Source organism: Panthera onca, chromosome C1 (genome assembly GCF_046562875.1).
Source record: "Panthera onca isolate mPanOnc1 chromosome C1, mPanOnc1 haplotype 2, whole genome shotgun sequence".
In the NCBI taxonomy this organism is placed as follows: domain Eukaryota; kingdom Metazoa; phylum Chordata; class Mammalia; order Carnivora; family Felidae; genus Panthera; species Panthera onca.
The window spans coordinates 212,821,751-212,839,271 of NC_138346.1; the positions used below are offsets into that span (position 1 = coordinate 212,821,751).

A 17,521-nucleotide genomic window follows, 5' to 3' on the forward strand; every position below is an offset into this window, starting at 1 on the left:
GAGAGAATGCCCGGTTTCTCTCTTCTTCCTTTTAAACATAATAGAATTTATCTTGGGGAGCCATTTAAGGTTCACAGCAAAATGAAGCAGAAAGTATAGAGGCTTCCCATAGGCCCCCTGCCCTCACACATGCAGAGCCAGCCCCGTCATCAATGTGTCCTACCAGAATGGAGCCTTTGTGACAGCTGATGAACCTACACTGACACATTGTTGTCACCCAGGGTCCACAGCTGACATTAGGGTCACTCTTGGTGGCATGCTGTGGATTTGGACAAATTCTTGCTTGTATTCCCTCCCACCTCTTACCCTTAAATTTTTCTTTGGTGGAAGGTGGGGCACAAACCACAGTTCACAGTTTACTCTCTCACATCGGCCTTATCACAGATCCTGGAAATGCCCCAGGAGACTGAAAGGGCATTTATTTTTCAGATTTGCTCATATTCAGGGCACTTATTTATTAAAAAGAAAACTTACAAACATCTGGGTTTTTTTTTTTTTCTGGTTACATCTAATGTAGCTTGTACCCCATAGACAATTTTGTACACCCAGTAGTTTTTTGTTTTGTTTTTTGTTGTTGTTGTTGTTTTTGGAGGCACATATATACTCAGAGCCTAAAAAAAAAAAATCAAGGCACATTTGTAAATGAGGGCACTAACAAAACTTTCTCTGATACATTTTGAGAGAGTTACTTGGCACAGCTGAGTGACTGCACTTTAAGAAAGTGGGCAAAGCATTTGGGTTTAAGAGGTGAGCAAAGCAGGGCACCTGTGGGGCTCAGTCGGTTGAGCATCCGACTTCAGCGCAGGTCATGATCTCGTGGTTCTTGCGTTGGAGCCCCATATCAAGGCTCGCTGTTGTTAGCGTGCAGCCCACTTCAGATCCTTGGTCCCCCTCTCTCTCTGCCCCTCCCTCACTCATGCGCTCTTTTTCCCTCCCCCCCTCCCCAAAATGCTGAGCAAAGTGAAGAAAAAACGTTTGCTGACGAACCGCACATTTATGTGCCTTTTGGGTACTAACACATAATTAAAAAGTAGCCGCCAGCTTTCTCTAATTCAGGCCCAAGGTGACGGAGCAGGGCTGCACTGGAGAGGATGCCGTTTCCTTGTGTCCGTTTCTGAAAAGCAGAGAGTCCCAGGCACTAGGTTCACCCACAACAGGGAACTGTGCTCGAACCTGTTTTCCCACCCTACAGGCCTCATTCTCCATGTCAGATTCTACATTCCTCTGACCAGTGGGCTCCCCCACCCCCCCCCACCCCCCCCGCCAAAACGTTCACTTCATGCCCTCCTGTAATGCGATTTAGCCAGCGTTCCTGGGAACATTCTACACATTCAAGGCTCATTGAAAATGCCACTTCAACCCTGAGATCACATGCCTGGTACTAATTAAGCTCTGCACCGGCAGCATTTTGTATAGGACTATTACAACACAAGACAATTTGCCTTGGTATGCGATTGTGTCTGTGTCCCTGGACTGGAAGCTCCTTAAAGGTGAAGGCCTGGTCAGCACCTCTGCAGCACATGGCATTCTTGGTGCCCTATAAACGTCAAATTGTCGGGGCGCCTGGGTGGCTCAGTCGCTTAAGCGCCAGACTCTTGGTTTCAGCTCAGGTCATGATCTTGTAGTTCTTAAGCTGGAGCCCCTTGTTGGGCTCTGCACGGATGGTGTGGAGCCTGCTTGGGATTCATTTTCTCTCCTTCTGTCTCTGCCCATGTACTCTCTCTCTCAAAATATATAAACTTAAAAAAAAAAAAAGTCAAACTGTCTTGGTCGTGTACAGAAATTAGGAAAAGAGGGAAATAAAGTAGTAATTCGCTCTTCGTAGAGAAGAGGGGAGGCCAGAAGTGAATTGACAGTTTGGGAGTAGAGGTGGGGAAAGACCTTTAATCTAACCACCTCTGATAAAAATATTCTTCATGTGGACTTTGAGCACAGGATGGAAAACCAAGAAGCAGGGAAGGCCTAGCAAGGACAAGAGCAGCGACAGGGAGAAGTGTCTGTCCAAACGTGGCTGCCGAGGTCCGGGGAGGAGGGGCTGCTAGGAGGGGAGCGTGGTGAACCGTGCACACGCTCCTGAGGGGCCACTGGGACACGGCGGGCTCTCGCGGAACGGAACTGACAGACAGTGCCGGATACACAGAAAGTGCCCCTGGCACTTAGGAAACCAGGGGACAGGGTTGAACAGAGACCATCTCTACTGCTGGTCGAAGGGTAACTTAGAGCAGATCAACCAGAGACAAAGAGAATCCTGTTTCTGGCAGAGCAAAGAGAATGACAGATGGCACCAGGGAAGCCAGCCCCAAGGTCTAAACATCTACAGACTCAGTATGGATTTCACTTCTTCTGCTGGGTGTCGGGGAACCTGTCGGTGGGGCGAAGTCCTACACGCAGCCCTTCAGGCCTACAAACGGATCCTCTGCCTCCTGCTACGGACAGCGACAGCGACAGCGGACAGGGGACAGCGGTAGCTGAGGGAGCGGGTGCAAAGCATCAGCAACTGAGATCGCACGGTGTTCATTGGAGGGGAGAAACGGAAGACTGGGAACTGGGTTGATTTTTTGCTAAGATCCACAGGACTAAGGTGGGAGTAGATGGACCCCTGGGGACGAAGCCTTCTTGCTGGCAGAGCTCTAGCAGGAGACAGCTGAGACGCTACATCTACTCTGTGATTTTTCCATATTAGAAAGAGAGCAAAGTAAAAGCGAAGTACAACTCCAAAGAAAGAGCACCGTGGGGACAAAAGCTCGAAGGAGACAGATGAAGACATTTTATTCTGATGTGTTATGGTTACAATGAGAACTTCCAAGTTCCAAAAGTCCAAATAAAAATAGAATTTTACAAATTAAAAAAAAATACAATTTATGTACACAACAGGATTAGCTAGTATTACTATACAAACCAACAGTGCAAACAGAGAAAAGGAAGCTGCTACTGTCGAGGTGACCAAGGTCCACGGAGCTGTGAGGCAACACTGTATGTACATTGACCCCGCAGGGCCCAGGAGGGCGCTTCTGGCCTTTCCAGAGGCTTTCTGGTCTCCGAGGGCCGCGTCAGTACGCGATTTTGCATCAGAAATGTCATAGAGTTGGTTGGGTCAAGCAAGCAAGCGTCCATCCCAGCCAGGAACCGTTAGTTAATCAAGGTCATGAGCAAATCACCCCCCAGAGCGCAAAGGTCCCACGGTCGGGAGGGACTCTCGCTCCCTAGCTCCCGATCACCTCAGCTGGGGAACCGGAAACACCAAGCACGAGATGAAACACAGAAAACTGTCTCTGGCCACCCCTGTGGTCCTCCTGTGGGTTCTGTTTATGGACATGCCATCCCACCCGGAGGCGACGGGGCTGGTGATGGGGGAGATGGTGACAACGTGGGCTTCTCACTATCAAAGGGGTGAGGCTTCCAGTTACTTTGTTATAAGTGGGGCAGTCGCTGTCTTTGGGCTTATCTGGGAGGGGCAGACGCCCACAAAGGACAGGAAGCAACGTGCCTTCCCAGAGGGAGTCTGGGTCGGTGGCGGCCAGCGGATGGAGGCAGGCATTTGCACGGTGCCATCTGCCTCTGGGCTACACCAGTGGGGCCAAAGTATCTGGTGACTTAAATGCAAGGCAGTGTGCACTGCGGTGTGGGGGGGGGGGGTACATTCCAACAGCATTCACCCAGGGCGGCCTTGAGGCAGGCAGCTGGCGTCCCAGACCCCCGGAGGCCAGAGGTCCCTCCGCAGCACTTTAGTTCTGCCGATTCCAGGGAGGGATGGGAAGAGGGGGTTGTTCCTGTGATGGGTGGTCCTGACGTTTGCCTGACTCGGGGAACTGCTTTCTTTCTTAATAAAGGGGAAGATTAATGTTGGCCAAGCTCTGAATGCTGCCTTAAAACACACTGGCAGCCGGTTAAACACAGTCACAGTCAGAAGGGCTTGCCGTTTTTGGTCCTTGTGATTCCCCCAACTAGTTATTGGGGGGGGAGGGGTCCCATCCACATCTCACAAGTCAAGTGCATCCAAGGAAACCGAAAAATGTACAAGTTAACGTACTTTTGGTCAAAGAGGCAAGAAAACGGGAAGAACGGAGGGGGCCGCAGGCAGGTGGGAAAGACCCTGAAAGCAGCCTCCTGAGTGAGCAGAGTGTGCTGAGCACAAGGCCTGGGCCGGCCCGGCCCCGACGGATGGACGGATGGACAGAAGGACGGAAGGACAGACGGACGCCCACCCCCAGGCAGAGGGCAAGAGGTGTTGCCGAAGCCCTGGTGTCCACGCCCTCAGGCATCTTCCACAATTTACAAAAATAACTTAAATGCGAAGGAATGGCCGTCTTGAGTCCCAAAGCGCGTCTGGCCCAGGGCTGCAGGATGGGCCTCGGATGGGGACACAATAAGGGGAGAGCACGGGGGTCGACAGGGGAGAAGTGCAAATACCTGACGGCAAGTGCTCACTTTGGGTGCCCAGTCAGAGGACCACCCGGCCCGGAGGGAGGCAGGTCACTGACAGCCAGAGGCCTCCTTCCTAAGGTTAACGCTATAGCCTCAGGGCCTGGTCCTGCCCACCCTGGGGACCGGTTGGCAGCAGGGGGCTGAGAGAGGTTTGTGAGGGGCACACACCCTCCTCCGGGAAGAAGCTTCATCCTGACACTGGCTTCTCCAGCTACATCACGTTCCTGCCGAGGTCACTGGCTCAGGGCTCGCTTCTTTCTGTCTGAGACACAACTGTACCACCCCCCCGGAGTTAGGTAGAGCAGTCTGATCGTGGGGCGCCCTTTTAGCTAACTTGGGGTGGTGGGGGGAACGCCAAGATCCTCCTGCTTCACTAGGCTGCTTCACCAGGAAGACTCACGTAAGAACTGAAGGAAAGTTAGTCAATGCAGATCAAAGGGACGAGGGACGGAGTGGAGGAGAGAGAAGCTGAAATGTTAAAAACTGGGGGGGGTTGTAAATCCGGGCGTATGGTCAGACTTATCTCAGGGACGATCAGTGGGACCTTAATGCTTTGTGCTTCTGGAAGGCGCCGCCCCCACGGAGACCGCGGCCGCAGGGGTGCGCCCAGAGCAGCCGCCTCCAGAAAACAGGTGCTTCCTCCAAACGAACTGCTGAGCACATCGAGTTGAGGGTCCCAACGAAGGAAGACCTCCCCGAAAGGGGTCATTTTCTCACTGCCCAATCCCTAAATTTGGGAATTCACTTAATTTTGCGACTGGCGCTTGCCCCAGTGTCTGCCTTGGTCAAAGTCCCTCCTGTTACAATTTAAGGCAACAGCTGGGCTCCCTAGGAAAGCAGCAGGAAGGGGCGGGAAAACTGCTCTGGGGGTTACTCTCTGGGGGGTGAGGCCTGACGTCCCCTCTGGTCCTGGCACTAGTGGGGTGGAGGGGCCTGGGGCCTGAGCCGATGCTGGACGGCAGGAAAGCAGTGAGCAGGAGACAGGAAGATATACTTGCTGAGAGAGTCAGGCAAGTTCACGCTCTCCTGGTGCAATACCACCCCCGGGATGTCTGACCAGCGAAGTGTTCGATGATTGTAGGCTTTCCGAGCGAGTGGGTGTGTGGGAATCTTCCGTGCCCTGGCACGGCCCCAGCCAGCCGTGGCGGCGGAGCATGAGTGAGCTGCGCCCTCAGGCAGCTCTGGGAGAGGGTGGGCTGGCCACCCTGGCCCATCAGATGGTCTGGTAGTGCTGCCGTAGTCGGGCGTGCAGAAACTCGAACGTCAGGTTGTGTCGAGTGATGATCCCAACGATCTAGAACAAAGAGAAGACCCACGTCACCTGCAGAATAAATTCACTGGGGCAAGAACAGGAGCAAAGGGAGCTTGCCCGGTCCTTCACAGTAGGCGGAGGAGACAGAGTCCGGGCCTGTAGAGCGCGGGGACAACCCGGTCACGCTGTGCACTTCAAGGTTACCCAGTTTCCAGCTGAGAAGGAGATCAACGTAACCAGGGCTTGTAAACTGGAGGCCAATGGGACAAATTCACCCCCAAGAGGAGTTTTAGTCGGGCCAGCTAAAATCTGAATTTGAATGTCTTAAAAAAAAATTGAGACAGAGAGAGATTGAGAGAGAGAGAGCAAGCGAGCACAAGAGCGAGTGTGCGCACGAGCAGGAGAGGGCCAGAGGGAGAAAAAGGGAGAGAATCACAAGCAGGCTCCAAGCTGTTAGCACAGAGCCCGATGTGGGGCTCGAACTCAAGATCTCTGAGATCATGACCTGAGCTGAAATCAAGAGTCAAACACTTAACTGACTGAGCCACCCAGGCGCCCCTGAATTTGAATGTCTTTTGGAGCAAGGCACATGCTCCCTAACCTTCTCAGTTCCCACCACCCCTAGAGCCTGCCTCACACACATGTCCAAAAGGCATAGCTCAATGCAGGCTTCTGAGAGGCCCAGACCCCGCTACAGCTCATAAATATGGTCTCTCAGCATCACCTGAGTCATTATGATCCTGTGATTTATAATGGGACTTATAATAGGAAATTTATAACAGGTCTTCGTCCTAGTCCCTGCCACAAGCTCTTGAAATTCGTGGAATGAAGTGATGAGAGTGAGGTGTCTTTAGTCATTCATAGCAAGCTCCTTTCAACCATACCTGAGTTTACGTGAATAACATGACTTTTAGGAAGCTCCTGAGGACACAGGCTAGTTGCCAGGGGGGCCAACCATGTGCCTACAGGATTGGATCTTCTAGCCCCACCCCCTATCTCGGGGGGTGGGGGCTGGAGGTTGAATCAATCACCAATGACCCATGATGTGATCAATCATGCCTACGTAACAGAGCCTCCAAGAAGATTCCTGAACTACAGCGTGTGGAGAGCTTCTGTGCTGGGAGGGCAGCGTGCTGCAGAGCGTGGACGTGTGGCGCCCCTCGCCACGTACCTGTCCTATGCGTCGTCTCTTCCCATCTGGCTGTTCCCGAATCACAGTCTTCTAGAGTAAACTAGTAATCAGGTAAGTAAACTGCTTTCTTGAGTTCTAGGAGCAGAGGATCATGGGAACCTCCCATCTATAGCCGCCGAGCCAGAAACACAGATGACAACTGGACTTTTGACTGACATCCGAAGTGGGGGGAGGGGCCGGTAGGGCTGAGCCCTTAACATGTGCGGTCACACGCTACCTCCAGGTGCATGGTGTCAGAAACGAGCTACGCCGTGGGACGCCGAGCCGGCGTTCGGAGACTCGGCACCGCCCGTGTGCGGAACAGGGACAGAAGTACAGCAGAGGATGCATCCAGAGAAACAGGTTTTTGTGACCGAGGCGGCCACACACATCTGTCACTCACGTGGGTACTCTGCACCGTGAAACGTGTCAGAACCCTCACTGCACTTGTGTTTCAAGGAACACGATCTGGTCCCCCACAACTACACCCACGAAGAGCAGGCTGTGGGGTGCCAGCGTCTGCCACGGGATGCTTCTATTTAGAGAGGTTTCATTCCCCGGGGGTGGGGGGCCACTTGGCGGCACAGATCCAAAGTCTCAGGGGGGTGAACACTAGAGTGACATGTAACAAAATATCCCCCAACAGAGGACCGCTGGGTAAGTGGCCGACAGCCAGCCAGTGGAATGCTATCCAGCCAACTAAAATACCATATGCCGGGGGGGGGGGGCCTGGGTGGCTCAGTCGATTCAGCGCCTGACTCCTGATTTCTGCTCAAGTCATGATCTCGTGGTTCGTGAGTTTGAGACCTGCATCGGGCTCTGTGCTGACAGCTGGGGGCCTGCTTAGGATTCCCCCTCCGCCCCTCCCCCACGTGTTTCCTCCCTCTCTCTCTCTCAAAATAAACATAAACAAACTTAAAAATATATCTATGCTGTAGGCCAACGAAGTTTTCTGCCACGGAAAGTCATTTCCTCTAGATTAAACAAAGCATTAGGGTATTAAACAGTATAAACTGATAACATTCTCATTAAAACTTGATACATAAAATCTCTACTCCTAGATGCGGAGAAGAACGACAAAGGATCTACCTTGGCTAGACAGCGTGGCTACCTCTTAGAAATAACGCTTTGGTATTTCTTTTTGTTTATATTCTGCTTCTCTACATTTTCTCATATACGTCTTTTTAGCAACCAAACAATACCTGTGTAATGAGAGAAAAAAAATGGGAGTTCTAAGAAGAAAAAAAGGAAAAGTCTGCAGCAATGATTACTAGTTGTACCTGGCTGTATCTTTTAAAACCGTTCAAGTGTTTTGCTTGACGTTCTCTCATTTAATGTTATAAATGCTCATCCTAGGTGGAGAGCAGAGCCCCTCCTCCAGGAAGTAGAGGCCCCCACGGAGGGTGACGAAAACCTGGAAACCTGAAACTGCGCTGTGCTAAGGCTGCCGTGACACTGGCGACACCTGCTGGCCGAGCGGAGTGTGCGCGTCAGCAACACGCAGGAGGCAAAGGTCCTCCGAGGGCTGCGGAGGAGGTTCTGGCCCCAGGAACCTTGCTGGTTGGGAGGGGCGCTGCGGTCACGGGGTCCTCTCCAGAAGAGGCCCGGCTGTGGGCAGACCGGAAGTCAGACTCACCTCCCCCACGGCATTCACCACGGGCAAGTGCCGCAGGCCCATTGTTCTGAACAGGTTGAAAACTTGAGAGACGTGGGTGTTAGGTGAAACGGTGAAGGGCGAAGGGTTCATGTACGGGGTGACGTCCTGCAGAGGGGACAACACAAGTCACCGGCGGCCACCGCCGCCCTAACCAGGATGAGGCGCGAACGGCGCCGACCAGCTCCGCGTGGGACGGGCTGCTGGCCTCCTCTCTGGGGTCCCCGCCCCAAAGGGACAGCCCCGCTCACCACAATCATGCGTGGGTTCAGCAGCGTCAGGTCCAGGTCGTGGATGTCCGGGTACCGCGGGTAATCCTCGGCCATCTCGGCGTACGAAAGGCGAGGCTGGCTGGCGCTCTGCAATCCCGACCGAGACACTGTCCTTGCTCGGGCACAGCGACCGTCAGGGTCACGTCTAGGGCCCCTCCCCCTTTAAGTCCATGTCCCCCCCCAGCCACGGCCCCACCCGGCGCAAGGAACGCAGAACAGAGCGCTCGGCAGAGAGCCGCCGCCATCTCCAGCCGGCTCCCCGCCAGCCCGCCACCCTTGCAGTCTCCTGATCTCTCGGAACCTGCTTCTCTTCACCTGTAAGATGGATGTGGCTTATTCTGGAGTCTAAATGAGAGAAGAGCTAGCCAATAGCTGTCGTGGGTTGACTTGTATCCTTCAAAAGATCTGAGTCCTAACTCCTGCTGCCTGGGAACGAGGCCGTATCGGAAACAGGGTCTTGGCGGATGTGAGCCACTTAAGGTGAGGTCATACTGGATTAGGGTGGGCCCTAGATCCAATGACGGCTGTCCCTCGAAACAGAGGAGAGGATGCGGAGGGAAAAGCCCACGTGACAACGGAGGCAGAGACTCGAGTGACACATCCACAGCCACGCCGTGCCAAGGATGGCCGGCAGCCAGCACGGACTGGAAGGCAAGGAACGCCCCTCCCCCGGAGCCTCTCCAGAGAGCAAGGCCCGCTGACGTGTGGACTTGGTACTCCGGCCTTGAGAATCATGAAAAGAATAGATTTCTGTGGTTTGCAGCCACCCAGTTTGCGGCAACTGGATACGGCAGCCACGGGGAACGGACACGGCAGCCACGGGGAACGGACACGGCAGCCATGGGGAACGGACACAGCAGCTCTGTTACCATCCCCGCGTTCTGAGCATTTTAGATTTTCCCTCCGCCCTCCCTGGGCTCCTGGGCCACCACCACTGGCACTCAGGCGGGGCACAGTGGCTGCAAGCGCCAGTCACTGCTCTGTCCTGATCTCTCTCCCCGGGACCCCGCTCTGTCTGCACACAGCGTCCTCCACCCGCCGCCTGCCGGGCGGCACCTGCTCCGGCTGGTTTCTGCTCAGTCACCCAGCCCACCTCACCCCTCCTGTGCCCCACACGCCACCTCCACCCTCATCCAGCCAGGCTGTCCTCACCACAGACCGCTCTCCCCCGTGGCCCCTTTTGTCCTGCCCCACGCTGGCTCTCTTCCACAGGCCACCAGGACCACGAGTGACCTCAGGCTGGCCTCTGTGGGCAAGAGCCGAACCGGGAGTGTCGGTTTGGAAACCGGGCCTCTGGGCAACCTTCAGGGTCTTCAGGTCGCCACAGGGACCACTTTGAACAAGACACCCCCTCCTACCCCTGCTTTTCTCCGTAAACACCAAAGGAAAGGAAAAAGGAAATTAATGGGAAAAACAGTATTTTTGGGTAACGTACGTACAAAAGTTCGCCCGAATCAGAAATCAAAGCGTAGAAACTATGTTAAAAGTCCGCAGGCTAGAAGGACACTCGACAGCCAGCGCACAGACTAAGGGGAAGGTGACTGGGAGAGTCCCCTGCGGCTCAGGGTCACCTGACAGGCACGGACCGCGGCAGAGGGAGCCGCGGGCCGCACGCACCCCTCACAGCAGCCCGCTGGCACCTGGCCTCCCCAGCGGAGGCACAGGGACTGTCCTCCCGCCAGCCCGCGCCTTCGAGAATCCCAGTGCAGACCAGAGACACTCACTGATTGACTTTCAGAGTAACAAACTCCTCGGACGAGCAGCGTGACCAGTTGTGACCGCAGGATCAGGCCGTGGAAGGTCAGAGGGCGGAAGCGCTCCTCCATGGTCCAGTCTTCGCTCGGGGACTGGTCAGGGTACAGGTTGGGGTAGGGAGTGTATCTGTTACGTAAAAACCAGACGCTGCCTAGCACACCCTCAGCGGGACTGCTTCTTGCTTCTCCCCCGCGTCCCCAGCCAGCTCCCCAAATCCCCAGGAAGCTGGGGAGCTAACAGCAGAGCGCCGGCTCTTCCGGAGCCCGCGCGCTCACCTCCGCTCCAGCATCTGCTGCAAAAGGTCCTCCTTCTCGGCCGGCTCCTCGGGGACGTGCTCGTCACACACGTTCCGCAGCTCGCTCGACGGGTACGACTTCATGGACTGGCTCCGCCTGCGCTGTTCGCCGGCCCGGGTGACGATGCTGGACTTCTGTGCGTGGGCGGGAGGGGAGGGGACAGGTTTCTAGCGGGGCGGCCAGCGACGGCTGGGCGCGGGCACACAAACGTGGCATGTTCGTAGCTTGGGGATTTGGGGGACGGTGGGGTCAAAAGCATAAGCCGACAGAGGAACTGCAAGAAATCTTCACGGTGGCTCAGGGGGCTTGGGATTGAAAGGAACCTCTCTGAGCCTCGGGGCTGGGATCTTGCGGTTTTCTGCCGGCCCAACTTCCCCACCCCTTCGGTTTGGGAGCAGCCCCTCCTCAACTCTCCAAGGGAGAGCCCCTCTCCTACGTCACGTCGTGGGGGGACCGTCGACGTATGTGGGCCTGGCCCCCAGAGCCAAGGGGTGGGCACAAGGCCTCCGTGAGGCAGCGGGACTCTCCCACTGCCTGGATTTCAAATCAGGAGCAGCGGCTGGCGTCCCCTCCAGGGCGTCTGCCAGCCGCCCGCACACCCGGCGTGCTGCTCCCCACTCTCCAGCTCTCCTGTCAGTCCTGCAGCCTCCGGCTTGTTTCTTTTTCTGTCTTTAAGTAGGCCCAAGTCCATCTCTGTCATTGACAACTCTAGAGAGCCCCCTGCTACCACTTATACGCCATAAATCACGTCAATTAAAACAAAAGATCCGCCTACACGGATTGCCGGAATGAGAACGGACACATGTCCCAATGGCCTAACGAAGTCCACACTTGCTATCGTGTCTATACTCACTCACTCGCCGCACGTAATGAAGAGGCTGATTGGCTGATTCTCCCTGCCGAGAGCCAACCAGGGCACCCCATCTACGGGCTGGCAGGCACGAGATGAGGGTGTGTGTCAAGAAACCGCCTGGTTGTCGCCCACCGCTCCCCTCGGGCTGCTGTACCTTGAATTTGATGTTGTTACTGATGAGCTGGTTGCCCTTCATGAACTCCTTCTCGTTGCCCCGGTTCTCCGTGACCACCGGGAAGGCGTGGTGGACCGTGGTGCGCAGGATGCTAACCAGAGACTGGATGCGGGTGTGCGGGTAGACGTAGGTCAGGTTGGGCTCCATGATGTCACTGGCTCTCAGTCTAGAGGAGGGAGGAAAGCCGTCCGGCCTCAGCAGAGAGCCCACAGCACTCGGGAGCGAGTCCCGGCGCTCCTGCACTCCTGGACCGTGGGGGTCCTTCTTCCGAACCATCTCTGGCAGCTCCTCTTGGGGCGCCTGGGTGGCTCGGTCGGTTAAGCGTCCGACTTCGGCTCAGGTCACGATCTCACGGGCCGTGAGTTTGAGCCCCGCGTCGGGCTCTGTGTTGACAGCTCAGAGCCTGGAGCCTGTTTCGGATTCTGTGTCTCCCTCTCTCTCTGGCAGCTCCTCTGGATTTCTATCCTTTGCAAATGCCCTTCCCCGTGCCTGGAACGCCCTTCCCTGCTCTGCCAAACCGGTGGGCCTTTCCTCACCCCTCAGCTCCACACAAAATGTCCCCTCCCCACAGACCCCAACCACTTGGCCGGGTGATCGGCCATTCCCTCCTCAGCCCTCCATGGCACGCTGCTTGTGTTACCACTGAACTGCTAATCGTACTATTGGAATTAAAAGAAAAAAAAGCGTGGGGTGTCCTTTCACACCGGGGTGGCAACTGTAGGTTACAGATCAAATCTGGCCTCTCCCGCTCACGTACGTGCCATCTGTGCCCGCGTCTGCACTGCAGTGGCCGAGCTGAATACGTTAACAGAGACCACGTGGCCTGCAAGGCTGAAAATGCTATGTGCCCCTTTGCAGAAAGTCTGCTGATCCCTCTGTGGGACTCTCAGGGCCGGGTGGGATACCCAGACACAGGCGGCCCAAACCATTTGTGGGCTGATGGAGAATTTGGTGATTATGCCCAGAATAAGCACTGCTGATAGCATGACACTCATTAGGCACGTGGGACGCAGGCTGGTTCCCACTCAACAGGGCTCGGCAGACCCTTAAACGTCGTCACGACACAGGCCTCATCGAGAGACCCCCCTTCGCGTTTAACCGGAATGCCACAGGAGCCAAAGACCACCAGGAAGCAGCCTGCCCACCTCTGCCCCCACCAGGCCCCTCTGTCCTCCACCCCCGGGTCCCCGCCACACCCACATGCTTCCTGCAGTCCAACCGCAGAACCTTAATTACCACCTCCCACCCTGATACAAACATCCCTTGGGCCCCAGAGTTTATAAATTCTGAAACTAGCACACGAAGACAAGGCGTGGCCTCACTTGTCCATTTCCACCTCCGTCTCCCACTCCAAAAGTGGTACGCCTCGCAAGCCCACGTGGATGTCATAAATGCCCTTGTTGAAAAAGTCTCCCGTCCATTTGGCCACCTGAAACAGGAAACAAAGACTTGAAAAGAAGCTGCTGTGGGGGGCGGGGTGGGGGGTGTGGGGAATCTTGGCCGCGCACCTGAGAGAGGCCGGGAAGGGGAGCACTCACCATCAGAGTGATCATAATGGGGAGCCCATAAGTGATCTCGTTGGTAGACTCGATCAGGATGACCGTGAGGCTGATGGTCATGCGCACGACCCCACCCAGGAAGGCTGCGGCACCAATCAGGGCGAAGGTCCCCGAATAGATATGGCCCAAGCCGATGTAGCTGGGGACGAAGGAAACCGAGACCCTGGCTGAGGATCTCAAGGTTTCCACACCCGCAAGCATGTACGCACAGGCGTGCTCACGCACACACACGGTACCTTTTGAGGACATTGGCAACTAAACGCCCAAAAGCGGCTCCACACAGCAGGGAAGGCACAAACAGGCCGCTGGGAACAGAAGTGCCATAGGTCCAACACGCGAGCAGGAAATAGAGGGCGAAGAACAAGGCCAGGGTGACAGGGCTGAAAGTGCCTGCAAGGCAAGGGCCAGCCTGAGTCCCACCACCGGATGCCACCAGGGCCCACCGGACTGCCCTGGCTCCTTCCAGATCCTTCCGTACCCCGCTGGTCCACCTCCGACACCGGAGGCAGAAACTCTGGCCTGGTCTGGGGTGGTACTACAAAGGAAAAGTCCCATTGCTCAGATCTGAGGGCCAGCGTGGCTGTGTCCGTGGGCCAACGGAAGGGGCAGAGAAATGGTAATTTGTTCCCTGCAGAAAAGAGCGATCGCCCGAGAATGGCAGGCTCACAGATTCTCACCGTCCTGGTGGAAAAGCTGAAGGATGGCAAACTCCTGGGGATTGAAGAAGAGTGTGGCCATGTCATTGTAGGTCTCGTTGGGACAAAAAAAGGTCTTGATACTTGAATTGACATCTTCTGATGTGACCTGGGACACAGGAATCAAAAAGTAGGCACAAGGTCACTAAAGGGTCAATACACCGGACCAGGGCGCTCAGCGTCTTCAAGTGGGATGTCTCTGCTCAGGTTGAGAAAGTCTGGCTCGCAAGTTTTACCCAGAAATTAAACCTGTGGCAAAAACAGATCTCTAGCCACAAGCAGCCAACCGTAACGCTGTATTCCTTATGTTTTGAGGACGAAAGAATCGGGAGGAGGGCTCCTGAGTTACTACAATGAAATTCGCCATGGATCTGCCTCTGCTTCCTCTCCTGGTGCTAATTTAGTAGGTGACACTGCCAGAAGCCTGACCCCAGAGCCCCGTGGGCTGTGGGAAGAGGAGGTGGGTGACAGATGAGTTGCTGGGAGGTGGGAGGTGATGGTGGAGGACAGGCCAGGTTCCTGCCTGACCCAATGCCCCGACTTCGGGTCCAAATGGAAAAAGCCTCCCCCCCTGCATTTTCTGCAGGAGAAAAGCCAGTTCCACATGAGGCCTGGAGGAGATGCTCTGCTCCTGGCTGTCTCTCCCTCCCAGGCCCGTCTGGCTGAACAAAACCCCAACAGGGAAAAGAGGTGATTTCTCCACGATTCAGACCTCTCGTTCTCTCCGCCATTTTGTGTGGGAAGAGGACATCCTGGTAGCGGCCTGACTCATCGGAGGACAAGGGCATTTGGGGTAGGACAGTCCCTGTGTTTTAGCTTCTGGTGCACAACGGTACAGGTGGGGTACTTAACACTGTGTGTACGGGTACACTGTTACTACAAAGTTCATCACGAGGAATGGATCTTGCCTGGATTCAGTTCTATTGAGGACATTCTAGAGATGCCCTCCTGTGAGGTGATGGGTTTGCAAAGTCCTGCCAGGTGAGCCGGCCTGGGCGATACAGCTGGATGAGGGCCGCAGGAAGCAGGTCGGTGCCCCCTACTGGAGGAACCTGGCAGGGAGGAGCTGCCAAGGGAGAAATGTGTGTGTGACCGTGGAATGACCAACAGGCGTAGTGTTTCCCAGACTATGTCTAGAGGAACCCCAGTCCCGAGGGCTCCCAGGAAAGAGTCCTGCAGTCGAGTGCACCGAGATGCAGCACAGCACTTGTTGGAGATCAGGGAACCTGCTGAAGGCAGAGCACAGGCTCCATATGCAGAAGGACTGGCCTCTAAACCAGCCCCTCGCCAGCCCCGTGGGAGAGGCATTTCATTCTGTGAAAGCTTCAGCTGCCTCACCTATGCAATGGGAATAATGCCGACCTCATGTTATATGCTACTGAGAGATCACGGTCAAGACGTCACTTTGTCTGTCTTCCCACCTGTAAAATGGGGTGCCAACACAGCAGTGGTAAGGATTCAATGGAGTCATGCACGTGAAGTGCTTAGTGGAATCCCTGGCACCCAATAAACATTCCACGTCTGTCACACTTCCTGGAATCTTAAAGGCCCCAGGAAGTCCCGTATTAGAGCAACCTGTTTAATTCTGGCTAACCTGTCAGACTGCAGAATTCTTTTCTGTTTGTTCCTGAATCACATATGTCAACATTCCACAAAACACATTTGGAAAATGCTGGGCTGGTGATGAGATCGCCTCAGGACTGACTAGTGACAGTGGCTGGCAAACTTATTCTATAATGAGCCACATAATAAATCTTTTAGGCTTTGCGGGCCATAGACAGCCTCTGTTGCACATTCTTCTTTTCCTTAACGGCCTTTAAAAATGTAAACACTGTTCTTGGCTCGGGGGCTACACAAAAACAAGCAGTTGCCAAAGGCCAGCTCTGGCTCGTGGGCCATAGTTTGCTGACACCTGATCTAACACGTGCTATTCATGGATGCTCCTGGGGACACCAAAAGGACAGTCATCCAAGACAACGTCCCTACCGAGGCCTTGAGGGAGCTTAGCGGCTACTCAGGGGCAACAAGAGGACAGGGGACTTAGTGAACACTCCTGAGCCCCTAACCTAGAGGCCAGAACCTTGCATCTGGCTGACCAGATGCGGCTCTCTAAACCCAACAGGTTGGACCAAAAACTTGCGGGACAAAGCTCTAATGCTTCCCTCAATGACCCTGCTCTTTCAGGGAAAGGTTCTAGAAAATACTAAATACTCCTAAAAAGAGAGAGAAAGGGAGACGGAAAAAGAACATATGCCAGTAAATGACCTAAACCCAGTAAGAACCAGAAGATGCCAGGAGAGCCAGATCACTGATCACCCCAAAACAGACATTTCTTTCTCCCCATCTTAGGGGTGATTCTCACATTCACGGTGAGGCTGGTGGGCACCTTTCAGGGGTGAAGAGTTAGAAGAGGAAACTGGGGCTTGATGAAGAAGGGATGATCAGCTTCCTGAGCTGGTCTCCAGTTAATATGGATCAACAGAAAGGGGGGCCGGGGGGCTGGAGAGAGAGAAGACTTCCCCTCTAGGATGTCCATGACTCTTCACCAAAGTGAAAAGGACAGAGCGTGCACATTCTTGCTTCAGTAGAAAGGCCACTACAGATTCCTCTGTCTCTTAGCAATCTGACACAGGCGCAGAGCAATGAACCCAACGTAGCTACTAGCCCTAAGCAGAGGCAGGTCATACATTTCTGGATTCTTCTTTTTTTTTTTTTTTTTTTTTTTTTTGTGGGTAGAGGACAAAGGTAGCAGGTGCACACGGGTTACCTGGAGCTGGAATGAGTCATTACCGATTTGACTCGAAGAAGACATCTGTCGGCATTCTCCTAACACCATCGAGGCCATGAACACCACCACAGTGGTTACCAAGGACACCAAGAGGCTCTCTAAGACTCTAGGAAGCAAAGCACAGCTGTTACTACAAGACAAAAAGACACCCCAGTCCTGGGAACTAAAAAGCCACAACCCTGTCTACCCCCAACCTTCACTTCCCCAAAGAGCACGCCCAGCAGCCTCTAGTCAGTCAGCATCTGCGCAGAATTTGTCAGCGACTCACTGCATCCCAGCAAGGCGTATGTAAACAGTGGGTAGCCAGTAACACGGGCTGCTACATCCACATCATCTCTCTCACAGGAACAAAATGGCCCTCCATTTTAGGTCCCGGGGTGAGAGCCTTCTGACTCTGTCACATGTCCTAGCGGCGGGGACTCAACCAGCAACTCTGATGTAAGTTAAGCTCAGACTCAGCCTTTTGGCCTGTCTGACAAATAGAGGAGATCTACGACCCCGTCTGTGTTTTCCGTCTGAGACACGAAATCAAAGGTGGCACGGGAAGGAGGGTCAGTTCACACGCTCGCCCTCCTAGGGAGAGGTGGCCCGGTCCACAGGAAGCTCAGGGAGCCACGGCAGGCTGG

At 54.7% G+C, this 17,521-nt stretch overlaps 1 protein-coding gene across 2 annotated transcripts in view; it reads right to left on the minus strand.

Annotated features, from left to right (window-relative positions):
- Nucleotides 1-2,744: 2,744 nt before the first annotated feature.
- CLCN6 (Cl-/H+ antiporter 6) overlaps nucleotides 2,745-17,521 on the minus strand; it is a 32,669-nt gene continuing 17,892 nt past the window's right edge. Inside the window, exons 13-23 of one of the 2 annotated variants that reach the window (XM_081796455.1) lie at nucleotides 16,875-17,001; nucleotides 14,090-14,216; nucleotides 13,649-13,802; nucleotides 13,392-13,551; nucleotides 13,176-13,282; nucleotides 11,833-12,019; nucleotides 10,805-10,959; nucleotides 10,499-10,655; nucleotides 8,754-8,861; nucleotides 8,485-8,610; nucleotides 2,745-5,719 (exon numbers count right to left, since the gene is read on the minus strand). In XM_081796455.1, coding sequence (XP_081652581.1) covers nucleotides 5,639-5,719; nucleotides 8,485-8,610; nucleotides 8,754-8,861; nucleotides 10,499-10,655; nucleotides 10,805-10,959; nucleotides 11,833-12,019; nucleotides 13,176-13,282; nucleotides 13,392-13,551; nucleotides 13,649-13,802; nucleotides 14,090-14,216; nucleotides 16,875-17,001 — 1,489 coding nt within the window. In that variant the 3' untranslated portion in view covers nucleotides 2,745-5,638. Of the gene's footprint in view, nucleotides 5,720-8,484; nucleotides 8,611-8,753; nucleotides 8,862-10,498; nucleotides 10,656-10,804; nucleotides 10,960-11,832; nucleotides 12,020-13,175; nucleotides 13,283-13,391; nucleotides 13,552-13,648; nucleotides 13,803-14,089; nucleotides 14,217-16,874; nucleotides 17,002-17,521 lie in introns of those variants that run through there. The other variant, XR_014138125.1, reaches the window with a different exon arrangement.